The sequence below is a fragment of the Mixophyes fleayi genome, chromosome 11 (assembly GCF_038048845.1).
Source record: "Mixophyes fleayi isolate aMixFle1 chromosome 11, aMixFle1.hap1, whole genome shotgun sequence".
NCBI classification, from domain to species: domain Eukaryota; kingdom Metazoa; phylum Chordata; class Amphibia; order Anura; family Limnodynastidae; genus Mixophyes; species Mixophyes fleayi.
The window spans coordinates 64,189,629-64,206,544 of NC_134412.1; the positions used below are offsets into that span (position 1 = coordinate 64,189,629).

Consider the following 16,916-nt stretch of genomic DNA (forward strand, 5'->3'; position numbering starts at 1 on the left):
TTGTGGTGACCCACTCCTCTACGCAGTCCAGGTACATTTATTGGTGCGATTCATAAAAGTTCAGGGTTTTTAATATATTGTGGTGACCCACTCCTCTACGCAGTCCAGGTACATTTATTGGTGCGATTCATAAAAGTTCAGGGTTTTTAATATATTGTGGTGACCCACTCCTCTACGCAGTCCAGGTACATTTATTGGTGCGATTCATAAAAGTTCAGGGTTTTTAAGATATTGTGGTGACCCACTCCTCTACGCAGTCCAGGTACATTTATTGGTGCGATTCATAAAAGTTCAGGGTTTTTAATATATTGTGGTGACCCACTCCTCTACGCAGTCCAGGTACATTTATTGGTGCGAATCATAAAAGTTCAGGGTTTTTAATATATTGTGGTGACCCACTCCTCTACGCAGTCCAGGTACAATTATTGGTGCGATTCATAAAAGTTCAGGGTTTTTAATATATATTGTGGTGACCCACTCCTCTACGCAGTCCAGAAAGATACCTTGTTGCAACGTTTTGGACTAATAACTATATTGTGAGGTGTTCAGAATACACTGTAAATTAGTGGAAATGCTTGTTATTGAATGTTATTGAGGTTAATAATAGCCTAGGAGTGAAAATAAGCCCAAAAACTTGATTTTTAAACTTTTTATGTTTTTTTCAAAAAAAATCCGAATCCAATACCTTAAATCCGAACCGAGACCTTTCGTCAAGTGTTTTGCGAGACAAATCCGAACCTCAAAAATAACGAAAATCCGGATCCAAAACACAAAACACGAGACCTCAAAAGTCGCCGGTGCACATCCCTATTGCAAACTGAAAGAGGTGATTGTAAGAGTGGATATTGCTGAAACTGCATGCTGTTTGATCTATCTTAGCATTCAAAACGTAAGAGAAGGCACTTTTGAGATATAAATTATGGGAGAAATCATTATTTATTGATTAAATTAATTTATAATTAACTTAGGTGGGCCAATTTGTTCCTTATTATAATGAAAAATAAAACTTGCTCACATAAGTTAATTATAAGTTAATTTTGCTCCTTAATCAATAAATAGTGATTGCACACATAATTTATGTCAGTAGTGGCTCCTCTTATGTTCCGAATGGCAAGATAGCTCAAACAACATGTTTGTGCAGCCTTAAACCACCCTATAGTAAAATGCGGTGGTTTGGAGTACTAAACCGCCGTCGATGTGTGGCGGTTTAAAACCGCCACCAAACACAATTTTTAGTACATTTACCCTTTAGTGTTGTGTTGGATCTAATCAGTCAGTTCACCTGTAAGTGTCAGTTTATCAGTTTATGAGCTCATCAGCCGGAAAGAATAAGAGACACTGCAAGTTCTGAATGTTTAATATGCTCTGATTTATTGTTTACAAGTTCACATACTTATAGCACTCTGATTATATAAAATCACGTACTTCAGCAAACTACGCCCCTTACTATCTTACCCAAATATTGTGCATAATTCCTTTTTCAGAAACCTTGCTACATTCTCTCAGGAATTCTCCCAAAGGGGCAGGTGGTTTATCTCCTGTCTGCCATATCCAAGATCATGGGCACAGCTGCTTGCAAACAGCAAGATAATAATGAATAACTTCTACAAACTAGCTGCATTTAAGCTGTCTTTAAACTATAAATGATCAAAATGGCTGTAAGGCAAAAAGATGAGGTCAGATTAGCAAAATCACATTTCTCAGTTGATTAAGGTTACTAGTTAAGTGGTTTACGAGCATGGACATAGCAAAAACTGTCAAATTTGCTAATGTCCATCTTTGATTTATCGATACATGGCACCACCTTAATTTCCTCAATTTCATAACCAGCTTCTTTAAATGCTTTTTCCATGTCCTGTTTAGTTAAGGACAGACAGGAAAACTTTTTATGGCCAACATAGTAGAATGGGCAGTTAAGAACATTCTGAAGAATGATATGACCACCTGGCTTAAGCAATTCCTTTAAATTTTTCAGTGTGTTGCAGTAGGATTCCAGGTCTTCACAGGCTGCTTGTAAGCAGAGGCAGCTAATCAGGCAATCAGCTGCTGGAATAACCAAAGGGTCAAATGGATTCTTCTTCAGTGCATCACATTTTACAACTTTTGAGACTTTGCTTCGCAGCTTTTCTTCCTTTTCCTCCCAGTTGTCACTGTCAAGAAAGTTAGCAATATATATATTTATTTTCCAATCTTATGGTTACCTATAGGGACAATTAGCATTATGTTAATTTACTATAAAGTTACTTAACCTCTGTCAGCCCAGGATCCAGATAAAATCTGAAAGTCAGCTTTACCTAAAGTCCAGTTTTTAATATATATAACAATTATTTTGATTTCCTTACTATTGGCTATGTTAGGTATAGTGTTTTGTATACCAGAATACTCTTACCTCACCTTGGGGCATTTGCCACTTTATTTTTAGGTAGTATTACAACTGGTGATGAAAATTAATAGCATGTCTGAAAGCCATTTAAAATAAAGTTACTGTGCTAGTCCCTGGCTCTAGACAATCAATTATTCTGGGTACAGTGTAAGTTCCTACTTCTGAGCAGATAATGGTTACAAGTACAGTGCTAGTTCTTGGCTCTGGAAAGTTGGTGGATACAGGTACTATGCTGTTCCTTTCTTTCAGTAGTTGATAGATACAGATCCCCCAGTCTTCACCCCTACTTCTGCTGTGAAATCTGTGATATCTATTTGGAGTATGGTTTGCGCTTAAGGTAATTTGTATTTTTGAGTAGTGTCATTTGTGATAAGGATCTTACTGAATAGATCGTTCTGACTAGATCAGCAACTTGAAATATATCTCCCCTATTGGAAGTGTGCATGTAGAGTGTTTAGCTTTCTATTTTGCTATCAATATTGTTGCATGATTTGCTTTTTTGGACATGGTGGCAATAGTTTAACCAAATTAATCATTACTACCTGAATTTCATATTCAGTGGCAAAACAGTTTACAGGAATGTTTTTTATGAACCCCCGAATGACATTTTGCTAAGGTCCACATACACTAGACTATTACATAAATTAATTACAAAAAACATAGATTTTATGTTCGTCCATACTTTGTGGACAAGGATCTGTTTTACATACCTTGTTCCCATGTCTTGTTGTAATAAGTAGTTTTCCATTCTGTTTAATCAGTGCATTCGGTTGTAATAAAACTGCATCACACAAGTACATAACACTTGTATGGATGTACCATAAGATTATGTGCTCATGGCAGTTTTTATTTTTGTCTTTCCTTTGTTCCATTTTGACAGGGGAGCAGAGGAGTTTTTTCCCTTAGAGGCCATTGATCTTTATGGAGAAATGGATGGGCCTTGAACATAGTAGCTTTTGAGTGATGAATGACAGAGCATGAACTAATGACATTTAAATATGTTCTACTCTCCCAATCCCTTCTCTGACATCTCTAAGATTCTGTGTGCATGGTCCCTTGATTAGCCCATAGAGCCATCATGGATTTTACACTTAGAACACTCAGTACTGTTCTGCCACTATGTTCCTCTATCTTCCATCTCTTGTCTGTCTGCCACCCATCTAACTTGTATGTACATTTTTATGTTTGATATGTTATTGTCATGTTAAATACTGAATTTTTTGACATATCTGATCCTGAATTTTTTCTCTATGACGTCATTTGTTCTGTTAATTGCATCTGTGCATTTATTATTCTGCTCAGCTTTATCCATGTAACTCTTATTATGCTAAATATTTTCATGTATGTCATAGATGTCAATTATGTCAGGCAGTATAAAGCCTGTGGTGCCATACAAATGAACAAAGATTATGATGATAAAGTAAACTAAGCCTGACTGTTCCCATTGTGGATTGGGTCGTGTCTGTCTATGATTATGATGGCTGAAGGTGGACAACCCCTTTAAAATTGCACTTGGTTAAAGTCCATTTAAGATTTTTACAATTATGATCTCAATAATCTAACAGTTAGTATTTATGTTTCTATTATTAATACAATTTTTTAAGTTTATACTTATCCCTTTAATCTGTATATTGCTATCAATTACATAACTTACCTATTAGCTTCCAGCTCACACACCACCTTGACAACATGACTCCAGTTAAAAGCATCTGAGTCCTTCCTCAGCCATTTCTGCAGTTGTATGCGATTTTGCTCAAGAAAATCAGAGGTGATTATATTGTTGAACACTTCACAAGCAGAGAGGAGGTTGTAAATTGTTGGCCCAGCACCAAACTCGATTAGTATGTCTCCTTCAACACGACCTTAGGAATGAAACACAATTTAAATTTCAGATCTTTGAAACACTGAAGTGTGGTGGAGAAAAATAAATCAAAAATTTTCTTTATTATCCCCAATACTTCATGGGTCTGATTCACTTTCGGAAGCAAATTTCGGTGTGTGTCGCATCTTTACACCCGTGAATGTAATTGCATCCAATTCATGTCCAAATGCAAGTGACACTTCAGACTGCCTACGACAAGAAAGACGGAATAGGGGCCAAAAGGGGAGGATGCACATAGGCAATGTACAGTAAGGGAATGCCGAGGTCGAGCATATGCACTTTCCTCCAATTCAAGCTCTGGGCATCTCTGAGGTACTTGTTTTTTAGCAGTATCACTTGCCTCAGCTAAAGAGCATTTGAAAGCACTGACAGATAGTGATGATTGACACTTATGCATGACAGACCATGTGTTTATAAGTAAGAGAATCTATAAAAATGCATTATATGTACAGTACTATGAGATTACGCTGTGCGATTTTTGGACATGAGCACCTAAAGCATAGAGACACTTGCGATCCATCGCCCCTTTCTGTGTACTCAACTGTTATCATCTTGCTGCCTAACAGTTTATTGTCATTTGTTGTTCCTATGCATTTGGTTGACATATGTTATTGCATCTAAAATAAATGAGAGGAGGCGCACAATAGTGTAGTATAGCAAGTTAATGGAGCCAAGTATGAATCCAGGAAAGGAACCAAAACACCAGAAAGGAGTGAGCCAGAGCTTTCCACCATGTGGATATCCACAATATCTAAGATAGATGTGTTTGCTCCTGATGAAGTCTGTTTACAGACGAAACGCGTTGAGTATTTGCTGTTTTATCGCCATCGCTGATCAGATAGGCTTGTCATCTGCTTCTAGATGTGTAAGTTACTACTTTTTTAATAAATTTGAACTTTTTTGGATACTACATCTGTGTCCTTCTGTGTATTGATTGAGGTAACCAATTGGATAATCCATGGTGGCTGAAGATTGACTACATCCTCACAGTCTACAGGATAATCCTACAGATAAGCCATTAAGCTTTTGGCTTCTGGTACGCATACATCTATACTGGTGTGACCTGTTTGTCTATATACTATCTTGAATGCCATTTGGCTTTGTGTGATCTCTCACCCTATGAGCTAACATATCTATCTTAGATATTGTGGATATCCACATGGTGGGAAGCTCTGGCTCACTCATTTCTGGTGTTTTGGTTCCTTTCCTGGATTCATACTTGGCTCCATTAACTTTCTATACTACACTATTGTGCGCCTCCTCTCATTTATTTTAGATTTATTCCTGCTACACCGCTTGCTACAGAGGATTGGCAGCCGCCCGCACAGGGGAAGTGTTACATAAGAAGGAACCAGTTCAAGACATTGGACTCTAATATTATTGTACTGGTGCAGTGTCATAGCGCCATTTGTATCTATTTTGTGATATGTTATTGCATGCCTTGCATGTTTATGTTAGACAAGTTAGACTTAAATTTCGCCAGGTGGCGTTTTTATTTCAGGATAAGAGAGAATAAGATGTCTTGGTTAAACAATTAGCATATGCAAATATAATACTATCTAGCCTAATCGGGCAGGTGCTAGAAGCATGTTAGTTGAAGCCCTGCAGCATGCCAGCAATATAAGAAGGTGCTGTGTGTCTTTTTGGCACAAAATGCAGTTATGGTGGAGACCTATAGACTGAAGTTCCAGGTGCTTAGGATAAAGGGAGATAGTTCCTATAAGAAATTTAACAGTCATTTGTGACTAGCATGCACCTGATGGCTGAATGGGAATCCTATTTTCTCTATGGAAGAAAGAAAAGTAGTCTGGAAGTGTAACAAACAGCCTTGGGGTCCTTCTCTCTGCAGTAGCTGGAGGAGAATGTAGAAACAGTTGTCCATGAAAATGACACCGCTTAGGAAAGAACACATAAAGTCTACTGTGCTCCCAGGGACGCACTTGGGGGGGGGCGTTCTAGTGGACCATAAACACTCCACTTTCCAGTCACGTGATCTGCCAGGTTCTTGGAATCTTCAAGTTGACAGTCTGTTAGTCTGTACAAGTTTTGGGCCTGGTGCATTGTTATTATTTATGCATTGTTTTATTTATGGTTTGGATCTAGAGTGCTAGTGTCTTTCTGATGTAAAACAAAAATATATAGAAAGCAAATGACCTGTGCTTCTATGAAGTTTCCTTATGTGAAGCAGGTTAGTAACTATAACCCAAATTTTAACATGTTTTATTTATATTGCTTGTAAGGGGAGATTAATACTAATTTTGTAGAGTGGTATGCATTTGTTTAGATGGTCAGATCATACTTGCCTACTCTCTCGGAATGTCCGCGAGACTCCCAATCTTCAGAAAACATTTTTTACTACAGACGATACATTAATGACCTTCCTATTGGCTGGGATTGAAACAGAACTCATCACCATGTTTGAGAAGATCCATTCTCTTGACTCTCATGTAAAATTTACAAGTGTATACAGTGAGAACTTCATTAATTTCCCAAATCTGGAGTCTTCCAAGAATTAACAGTGTCTAATTACAACATACACGGACAGAAACTCCTATCTCAATGCTAGTAGTTTTAACCCAATGCAATTAAAAAAAGGACTCCCATATTCTCAATTTATTCCTAATTGCTTTCTACGTTGGATTTATGAGCACAAGAATGACTATGATTGTCTTTCTAGGGCACACTGCAATTTTGCAGAAGGCACAGGCATAAAAAATAAGAATAAAAAATTATTCCTGTTCAACACCTGCTATACTATAGAACCCAACATAATCAGAGATTCCATAAGAGAGTATTAGCTGATTATTTCTACTGACAACAGCTTACACTTAGAAATCAAAAATAACCATTTGATGGTATTTCAATAGGAGAGACACTTGAGAGATCCATTTAGTGCTTGCTGACCAGAGGGCAGCCGTTGTGTCTAAAAGCAGTGAAACTAAGATGCTTTAAGCACAGTGGATGTACAGCCTACAACAATATGCTAATAGGATCAGCGTTTCAAGACAGCAAACAAACAACAAATATACCATGAGGCACAGCCTCTGTGTATTTCTGATCTACTGCCAGTTTGGTCTAGTCTATTTTGGCCAAACAACATGCATCTTTGCAAATCATTGCTTATCAATAAGGTTAGCTCACCATGAAGTATTGTTAGACAAACCTGTTATTAGAAATTTTCTTAATATGGCTCATCACGTGTTCAGTTTTAGGTGCATGTTGATAGACAATATCCCTTCTTTTTAGAAAGAGGATAATAGGCTGAGAATGTTATGCAACGAGAAGCTCATTAAATCTTTTATTTGATAAGACTTAGCACTGACAATTATTTGGGCTACATTTTGTTATATGTGTGAGGATTCACAATACTATCTCCAGTTGACAGAAACCAATTACTGAGAGGATTCACAACACTAGCTCCAGATGACAGCTGTCAGAAAACTATTCACAATGACAGCTGCAAACACCATCTCTCAATTCCTGTAATAAGTACTCTGCTAAGACAAGCAATCTAGTTAGTTACCTCTTCTGAACTACTGTACAGCTCTCTTTACTCTGCAGTCAGCCTTTCAGTGAAAAGGTCCAGTAAATTAAAATAATTTATCTCACCTTTTTGTAGTCTTATAAATCCCTCACTTCTGCCAAATCTTTGCTTGTGCTTTGAAGAAAATTTCTACCTTCTCCAATCATTTAATTTCAGCCCATACCTCATGACCAGTCCTCTCATGACTAAGTGGCTTGACTGGACTGGTATGTCTCTGATACCTACCCCAACCAAATGGTTCTATTCTGGGACCTGCCAGCACTGCTACTTTTATGGCACACACTTGCATGGACTTATTTACTATGAGCCTATATTTATTTCTTCAGTGGTTTGCTCCTTCTCTTTATCATGTTATATGTATAGACATAGTACTATGGTGTATATGGAAGGCTTATCGTTAATTGAGCCTTGTCACTGTCAGTGTACTTAATAATGGGAATAATGGTTCACCCTTTTCTGACATTATATATATATATATTTTTCCTATATAAGATTTGGAAGAGACTTAGAGCATGCATTTTCAGTAGAGCCAGATGATAGCTGGCAGGGCTCCTTGGACTTGTATTTTCACAACACCTGGAGAGTCACGGGTTAGCCAGGCCTGACTTAAAGTATTATTTTGCTACACTGCTCATGGGCTTAGACTTATCCTCTTACTCTTGCATCACTTTTGTTATACCTGTGGTTATGTGGCATCATTTCTCTTTTGACATCTATGTGATTGGATCTGGCTGTTATACTTCGTGAGAACAGCTTTACACTGTTGCTGTTGTTAGATGCCTACCTTGCCCATTTGGCCAGGGCTTTATTTGACTACTCACATAGAGCATAGCAGCAGCAACTGATTCTCTGTGAATAATAAAATACATCTTTTTTTTTTTTTACGGTCAATGCTGATCTGTTTTATATGAATTTGTATTAAGTATAAATTCTGTATGGATCTGTCAATGGTAACTTTTTTTTGCTGGATATTGACCCTCTCTCTCTCTTTCTCTCTCTCTTTCTCTCTCTCTTCCTCTCTCTCTTTCTCTTAATCAAAATGTATTAGAATTATAGTACCATAGTCAGCCCTAAATTGCATGTCTGCTACAAGTATAGATTCATTGTATGTTTGTATATATACATTGGAAAAGAAAGAAGTTAATTGGCAATATGCACTGCCAGCTTCAATTGATAGTGTTCTGATGAAATGATCTAATGTTAAAATATTACTTTTATTAGGAAGATTAAAATAAGCGAAATATAAAACCGATTATAATGTATACACAATAGTAAAATGCTATCTGCACAAAAACAATCTTCTCTGTTAATAAGTGGACTTATGCTATATGCAGAGATGTGGAGGATGTACTTCTGATTATTGTAATCTCCATAATACATATATATCTGGAGATAAAGTATATTTGCAGTGTTGATATTACCTCACTAAAACAGATAGATAATCTCAGATATTGACTATACTCTCTCAATGGTTAGTACAGTAAACTGTCTTAGTGTGAAAAAAATCCTTTCAAATCAAAGACACTGTCAGCTTATTTCAAATATCTCATTGTGACAAAGCAGTTTGCCCACAGACAATACGGGGAGTGTTTTTCTGTATGCCTAAATAATAGCTACAAACTATATATGGATTTATTGGAGCATTATTGCTGTAACAGAAATAGCTGCCAAATGAATAAGATCAGATAGTGCAGATAGCGAAGACGCCGACGCGCGTTTCACTTAGGTCTGCTTTTTTTCAAGGCAATGTTAAATATTTTAACATTAGATCATTTCATCAGAATACTATCAATTGAAGCTGGCAGTGCACCTTGCCAATTAACTTCTTTTTTTTCCAATGTACCTCAATCAAGTTTAAGGTTGCGCCCCATGTTCATAAGCATCTAAAAATACCTATAATATATAAATAAAATTAACACAAAAAATATTAAGGAATAGAATGGGTATCCGCTTCCTGTAATTTAATGTGACCGTCTCCTTCTTCTCCCATGATTGTATATATGTATGCTTACATTTACATCAATTAAGCTATATAAAATTAATTATATACTTATTTACAATGTTTTATTGTGACAAAAAAACGAGTGTAATTTTCAGAAAGCAAGATTCCAGAACTGCAGTTCTATGAACACGTAGAGCTTGTTAAATTACAGAGTTGCCTTACTGGACATCTTAAATAATGATTAAGAAAGAGATGTTATTAGCTCCTTTGCAGGATACAAAATATATTTAGACAAATCAGAATTAATTCCATTATCAGGTGCATAAGCTATAATGGGCAATCCCTATCTTACGTCTCAGTTCACGTTAAATTGTAATAAAATTAAATATCTTGGCATTTATATTCCGGCTAGGCTACAAAACCTTTATATCGTCAATTACCCCCCTATCATCAGAAAAATCACAACGCTTCTAAATAACTGGCATGATCTTCTGCTGTCTCTCTTAGGACGTAATGCGTTATTAAAAGTGTTATTTTCCCAAAGCTAACATACCCAATACAAAATCTCCCTATAGGTTTAAATAAGATGGACACTCATCTGTGCACAACCTTATTCTCTAAATTTATTTGGCACTCTAAGAAACCCTGCATAGCCAAGAACAAATTAATCCTTGGACGGACCCAAGGCGGAATAAACTTGCCAGATGTAACTACATTCACACTAGCAGCTTTATTTCGTTACTTTATTGACTGGCCCTATCAGCGTAGTTGCTACACTAATCAAGACCTAGAAAATGCTTTATTCTATCCATACTCCCCAGCTGCACTATTACATTTAGCCAGATCACTGATACCAGTACGGTACCGCCTAAATATTTTGTTCAGAGACACATATAAAGCCTGGATTCATATAAATAAAAAGTACAATAGGAATTTCAGATTTTCCAGATTCCTTCCGGTTTCGGGTAAACCTGCATTCCAGCCTAGTCTGGAAAATGCCAGTTTTTCTGTGTGGCGCGATAAAGGTATAATGGCAGTTAAAGATGTATTTGACCCAGGGGGCAGGCTTTACACATTTGAGCAGCTGAAGGATAAAATAGGTGTACCAAACTCCCAATTTTTTATGTATCTTCAACTTCGGCATTATGTAACTTCGATCAATAGGCCGACAAATCCCATGCAAGAGCCAGATGGCTTAGAAAACCTACTTACTTTTTTGAAATTCACACCTTTTAAAATTAGGTATATATATATATGCAGATTTAATACAAGCGCAACCTGCAACTTCCTGGAAGAAAACGGTTGAAGCTTGGAAAAAAGACGTTGCTAGTGTAGATGATCAAGGTGTTTTAACCTGTCACTTCGAATCTATTTGGAAATCCCTAACTACTGCTTGCTTTTAGGAAACACATTTAAAAGTAATTCATAGAGCATACATTCTGCAGGCAAGACGTTGCTACATGGCTGAAGGGAGGACAGGTCTTTATCCTAAATGTAAAACCCAGAAAGCAGATTGGCTGCAGAACTTTTGGGAGGGCAGAAAGATCAAGAAATACTGGTATAAAGTCGCTGAATACAATAATAATACTTTTAAACTACAGGTTCCCTTGGTTGCAGAATCACTTTTATTGGCTGACTTAAGTATTTGGAGAAATGATCTCTCTTCTTCTGATATAATAGCGGCTCTGGTTGTAATATTTACTGAAGCCAAGCAAGTGATATGATGACAGTGGCCATCAGCAGTTCCCCCAACCCTTGCAGCACTTAAAGCAGAGATTCTAGATGTAATATACTTAGACAGGAGAGCTACTCTTCCTGACATAGAAAAAGGTGGAGTGAAATTTCAAAAAAGTGGGGAGCATATATTGAATCGTTAGAACTTACAGTCCAGCAAAATATTTTTAAATTATTCGAATATACTACCCGGTACTTACTTATGCAATTGAGTTAATTGAGTGTAATTGATAAGATATGCATAAACCCTTCTTAAAACAAAAAAAAAAAAAACAACTGTCAACTGACAAATGTTGTTTTGATAGCTCTCTTCCCTGGCTCTCCCTACACCCCTCGAGGCTAAGGAACATCTTTAGGTTGGTAAAAGAGGGGCTCATATCCCTCTCTGTGGCTAACATATAGAGACAACTATCATTCCCTCTTTCCCTTCCCTCCCCTTGATTATTTGTTTTTGGTTGTGTTTGTTTCCCCCTATCTATTATTACATGTAATAATTATTCTAGCCGGTCAATTATATTTGCAAATAAGTACTGGTAAAGTTATTTATATCTTTCCCTCATAACAAAAGAAATGCAATCAATTTAATTTTAATTGTGATGACACTTGTTGCTGAACGTCTGTACTAAAATGTTATAAGACCCCTAATTGTATCAAAACTTGCTAATGTATGTAACTGATATTGTACACAATGCCATCGACATTATTGACTTGCTTTCCTTTTTCTTCTGTCAAAAAATAAATAAAAAGAGTTTGAAAAAAAAAAAAGAAAGATGTTACTAATAGCAGCTAGTTTACATAGTGCAAACTAATCCTTAGGGTAAGTAGGTTGCCCTTACTTAATGGATTTTAGAGCAATAACATTTGAACATAACATTGCTCAAATATTGTATCTTCTTTAACAATATAATCACTATATTCATAACTAAATAAATTATGTTCTAGTTATTCCAAATATCTGAGTTATGAGGTTATTGCATGCCAATTGTAGGGTCAGTTTAATAACTTGAAAAAAATCACACATAATACAATATCAATTAAAGAATAACTAATTCCTGAGATGCTAATAAACCCTAGAAGACTAATAAACTTATCATGTTTTTTTGAACTTGCAGCTGACACCTATTTTAAATATTCAACAGATTTCTTTAAAATACTATTTTATTTGCATTTAAACAGAAATTAAAAGAATCATATATCTTCCAGCACATTTAATACATATATATATGCAAGATTGTAAAATTTTAATAATGATTAGGCTATAAATATAAAATATGCCCAGTTATTCATTGTTCAATGCTTTACCTGGAGCAAATGTTTCATGAAGGTTCCGTAATACAAAGTTTGTCCATTCTCCAGCAAAAGCTCCTACTCCTGGAGCATAGTATGTCTGGAAATAATCAATGGAGTTAAAGTCATCAATGTAAGATTGTGGTGTGGTGAAAGTAGTCTCCATATTCTTTTCTCAGGATAAGACAAGATACATCTGCTTAAGTGCCGATGGATTGCTATTACATTGAATTTTATTAAGTAAAAAAAAAATGCATGTGATTACATGTAGGGTTGGCTATACTTAATATGGTCAGATGTTCTTCCCAGTTCCACAAATAGAAATTCTCAAGGGAAAGTGAGAAATGAGATCAGGCAAGTATATTAGTCATCAAAACAGTTTGGTTACACTTTTTGGCAGATATTTAAGACACGTTGGCAGGAAAAGGTGAATGACTTTGCAGCCATGGAAAGATACATTATTATTCCTAAAAATGAACTCATCTGACTGGTTGCAATAACTGATTTCTTCTATGTTATTAATAATATGCAAGCCCCATCCAGCAAATGGTATATTTATTTCCCCTAGAAATGTATTCAGTTCTTCAAAAATAATATGATTTAGAAAGAAGTACTAATCGATTTATAGACAGATAACTAATGTTTTTGTTTAATTTTTTTTTAAGAAATACAAATATCAGAAAGAAAATATTCACTTTATGGTTTTGTACACAGACATTGTTCACAGTTAAACTACTACCAGTCTCCAGGTTGTTGGAGCAGTTGTTGTGATATTGTCTGTCCATTCTATGTCTATCTACAGCACCCTAGCAAATAAAAATGTAATGTTAGTACATTAGGGAACGCTGGAGCAATTTATGTTTCCTCCCAGGGCCCATCCCCACTTTATATATTTTGATCTGAATGTGCTGTATTGCTATCTTAGTGCCAACTTGTGACCTTGTGCAAAGGGCCGGGGTTAAGGAAGCGTGACACTAGCGCCAGCAGGGAGCCCTGCTTGGATCTGGCAAGTATGCCGGGACCCAATTGCGGACTTTGCTTGTGACAGTACCCCCGCTCTTTAACGGTAGCCACCGGACACATAGGAGAATCCTTACGCGGAAATTTGGAATGGAATTTCCATAGAAGAGCAGGAGCATGGATATCTGAAGCACTGACACATGAATGTTCTTTGTTGATGATTAATGGCTTAAGTAAAGAGACTTGAAATTAATTGGAGATATGGAGAGATGCAGGGAGCTGTAATTTGAAACAAACATTATTAATAGCCTGCAGAATCTTGTAAGGACCGATGAATCGCTAAGCAAATTTCATAGACGAACTTTAAGACAAATGTTCCAGGTGGAGAGCCACACCTTGTCTCCCACTTTGAGTGCAAGGACTGCTTGGGGCCTCTTGTCAGCAAAAAATTTGTAATGGTCTGAAGATTTTCTGAGGCAAGCCACAACTCAAGACTAGATGGAGGTGAAGTCTCACTGGAGAGCGTCTGCTGCAGGAATCTGGGTGGAAGGGAAAGCCGAAAAATTGGGAAGAGGAGGATGTAGACCGTAAACCATGAAAAATGCGATTGTAGATGTGGATTCATGAAACAGATTGTTTGTTGGCAAACTCAGCCCAGGGTATCAAATCGGACCAGTTGTCTTGGTTGGCCAAGGAGAAGATTCTAAGGAAGGTGTCAAGATCCTGGTTGACTATCTAAGTTTGTCTGTTTGATTGCAGATGATAAGCCGAGGAGAAATTTAGCTGAATTTTGAGGAGTTTATACAGTGCTAATTCAAAATTTGGAAACAAACTGTACTCCACGATCAGATACAATTTCAAACGGACAGCCGTGTAGGCGGAAAATCTCCTTTGCAAAGTGTTGTACTAAGACGGGAAAAGAAGGATGTCCGACCAAAGGAACAAAGTGGACCATCTTAGACAAACAGTCCACAATTACCCAGACAATGCTGAAGCCTCTACTGGGAGGAAGATCAGTCACAAAGTCCATGCTAATGTGTGTCCAAGGCTTAGATTGGACCAGAAGAGGCTGGAGAAGACCAGAAGGGAGTTGATGGGAAGTTTTGTGTTGAGTGCAAGTATTACAAGCAGCGACAAATTCTTTCACATCAATCCGGAGTGTAGGCCACCAATAGTTCTTAGAGATGACTTCAAAGGTCTTGAGAAAGCCTGCAAGGCCCGAGAAAGGGGAAGCATGAAACCAATGGAGAAGCCTTTTCGAAGGCGAGAAGGAACAAAGGTTTTGACAGGAGGAGGAGTCGAATAAGATGACACAGAAGAGGAGAGGAGACATTTGGGGTCCAAGATGGGATGCTCCAAGGACTGGTCAGAATTTTAAATGGGATGAAAGGCCCGGGAGAGAGCATCACCCATTTTGTTCAATTGAACAGGTTTGTAGGTCACATAGATTAAAACATAAATAAAAGAGTGACCAGCGAGCCTGGCGCGAGTTAAGGCACTTGGCAGACTGAAGGTACAGGAGATTTTTGTGGTCCGGTAAATATGGTAACTGGAAATCTAGCACCTTCAAGCAGATGGCGCCACTCAGAGAATGCCAACCTCATGGCTAATAACTCCTTGTCTCCAATGGTGTAGTTTTGTTCTGCGGCTACAAACTTGTAAGAATAAAAAGTGTAAGGAAGAAGTTTTTTGGAAGTAGATTTTTGGGAGAGAACTGCTCCCACTCTGACGGTAGAGGCATTGACTTTTAGAAAAAAAGGCTGGGAGATATCCGGTTGTCTAAGTATGGGAGCAGATCAAAAAGACTCCTTAAGAAAACTGAAAGTGTCCAAAGCCACTGGAGACCAATCTTTAGTATTCGCTCCCTTCCAAGTAAGGTTCGAAATGGGTGCAATAATAGTGGAGTAATTCTGGATGATTTGTCTATCAAAATTAGCGAAGCCTAAGAGGCAATTAATTGGCTTGAGGCTAGATGGGAGCTGCAAATCCAAAATAGCACCAATCTTCTCAGGGTCCATTAGTAAACCAGAACCGGAGACAATATATCCTAGGAACTGCATAGATGAATCTTCGAAGGAGCTATGGTAAACCCAGGATTAGAGGTGTGATTGTTTGAGGCAGAACCAGGAAAGAAATTTGTTCGGAGTGTAAGGCCTCAATCTAGAGAATGATAGGTTTGGTCTGTAGACAAATGGTGATAACAACAAGAGTCTTCAACAGAACCGTAGGCAGAGACCACAGGGATACAAGGGATACAAGCCCTGTGGTCAAGACCATATTATCAGATAGATATTTATCAAGAGAGGGGTTATATTTTAAAACAGACCGGCCTGCTCCAGTATCAGCTAAACATTCAGCTTTAAATTTATTATCAATTGTAACTGTTATTTGACCTTGAGGTCCTGATTGATGAACCACCTCCCCTTTTGATACCAGAATGCCTGCTTCCTATTCTGTTTTGTTATCCGCCCCTTCAAGAGGAGGGGGTGGAGGGAACTTGTTTTGTCTTTTTAACCATTCCTGATATTTTACACAATTTCTTTTTATGTGCCCTGGTTTTTTACAAAAGAAACATAGTCCTTCTGCTGGTTTTCTGAAGGAGGCATTGCCTCTTTTCTTTTCAGAATCCATTACATATATTGTGGTAGGTTGTTTTTTACATTTCTCATCCTCCTTGTCCTCTATGGCTCTTAGGACCTCCAACATAGCAGTGGTGTCCATACTTCCTGCTTCTGGTCGAGCCTGCAGCAGTTTTTCCCTTAATTGGGGTTTTAATCCTGTCATAAAACAGTTTTTTAACAGAACCCTTTCTCTAGGCAGTTGAGTGCCAAAACCCGCATCCTCATGGTGACTAAGGCACATATCATACCAATCCGTACTGCTTTGTTGAGGACCCTGCCTCAGAGGTGTTCATACCGGTATGAGGGCTTGTTGCTGATCCCCCCATGCTGTCAGACGCTCAACAAATGCTGCCCCCGATTCTACTGTTTTTAAGTCATCAGGGAGGGCTGCATTAACCATTGCAATCACATTTCCTCCACTGGAACAAGCTCCCTCCCTCCATCAGGACTTCCCCTAACCTGTCCAGTTTTAAACGGGCTTTAAAAACCCACCTTTTTCTTAAAGCCTTCCAGTCTCCCACTTAACTACCTACCTTATCCTCTGCCTCTCCCCCTTCTTTCCC

The 16,916-nt window shown here is 37.6% G+C and overlaps 1 protein-coding gene across 1 annotated transcript; it reads right to left on the reverse strand.

The window, feature by feature from the left end:
• Nucleotides 1-1,345: 1,345 nt before the first annotated feature.
• Nucleotides 1,346-13,097, reverse strand: LOC142107608 (indolethylamine N-methyltransferase-like). The gene is made up of 3 exons (XM_075191128.1): nt 12,788-13,097; nt 4,038-4,245; nt 1,346-2,150 (listed from the first exon to the last, which is right to left on the reverse strand). The coding sequence occupies exons 1-3, from the start codon at nt 12,936-12,938 to the stop codon at nt 1,718-1,720; spliced, it is 792 nt and encodes a 263-aa protein (XP_075047229.1). The 5' UTR covers nt 12,939-13,097; the 3' UTR covers nt 1,346-1,717.
• Between the last annotated feature and the right edge of the window lie 3,819 nt (nt 13,098-16,916).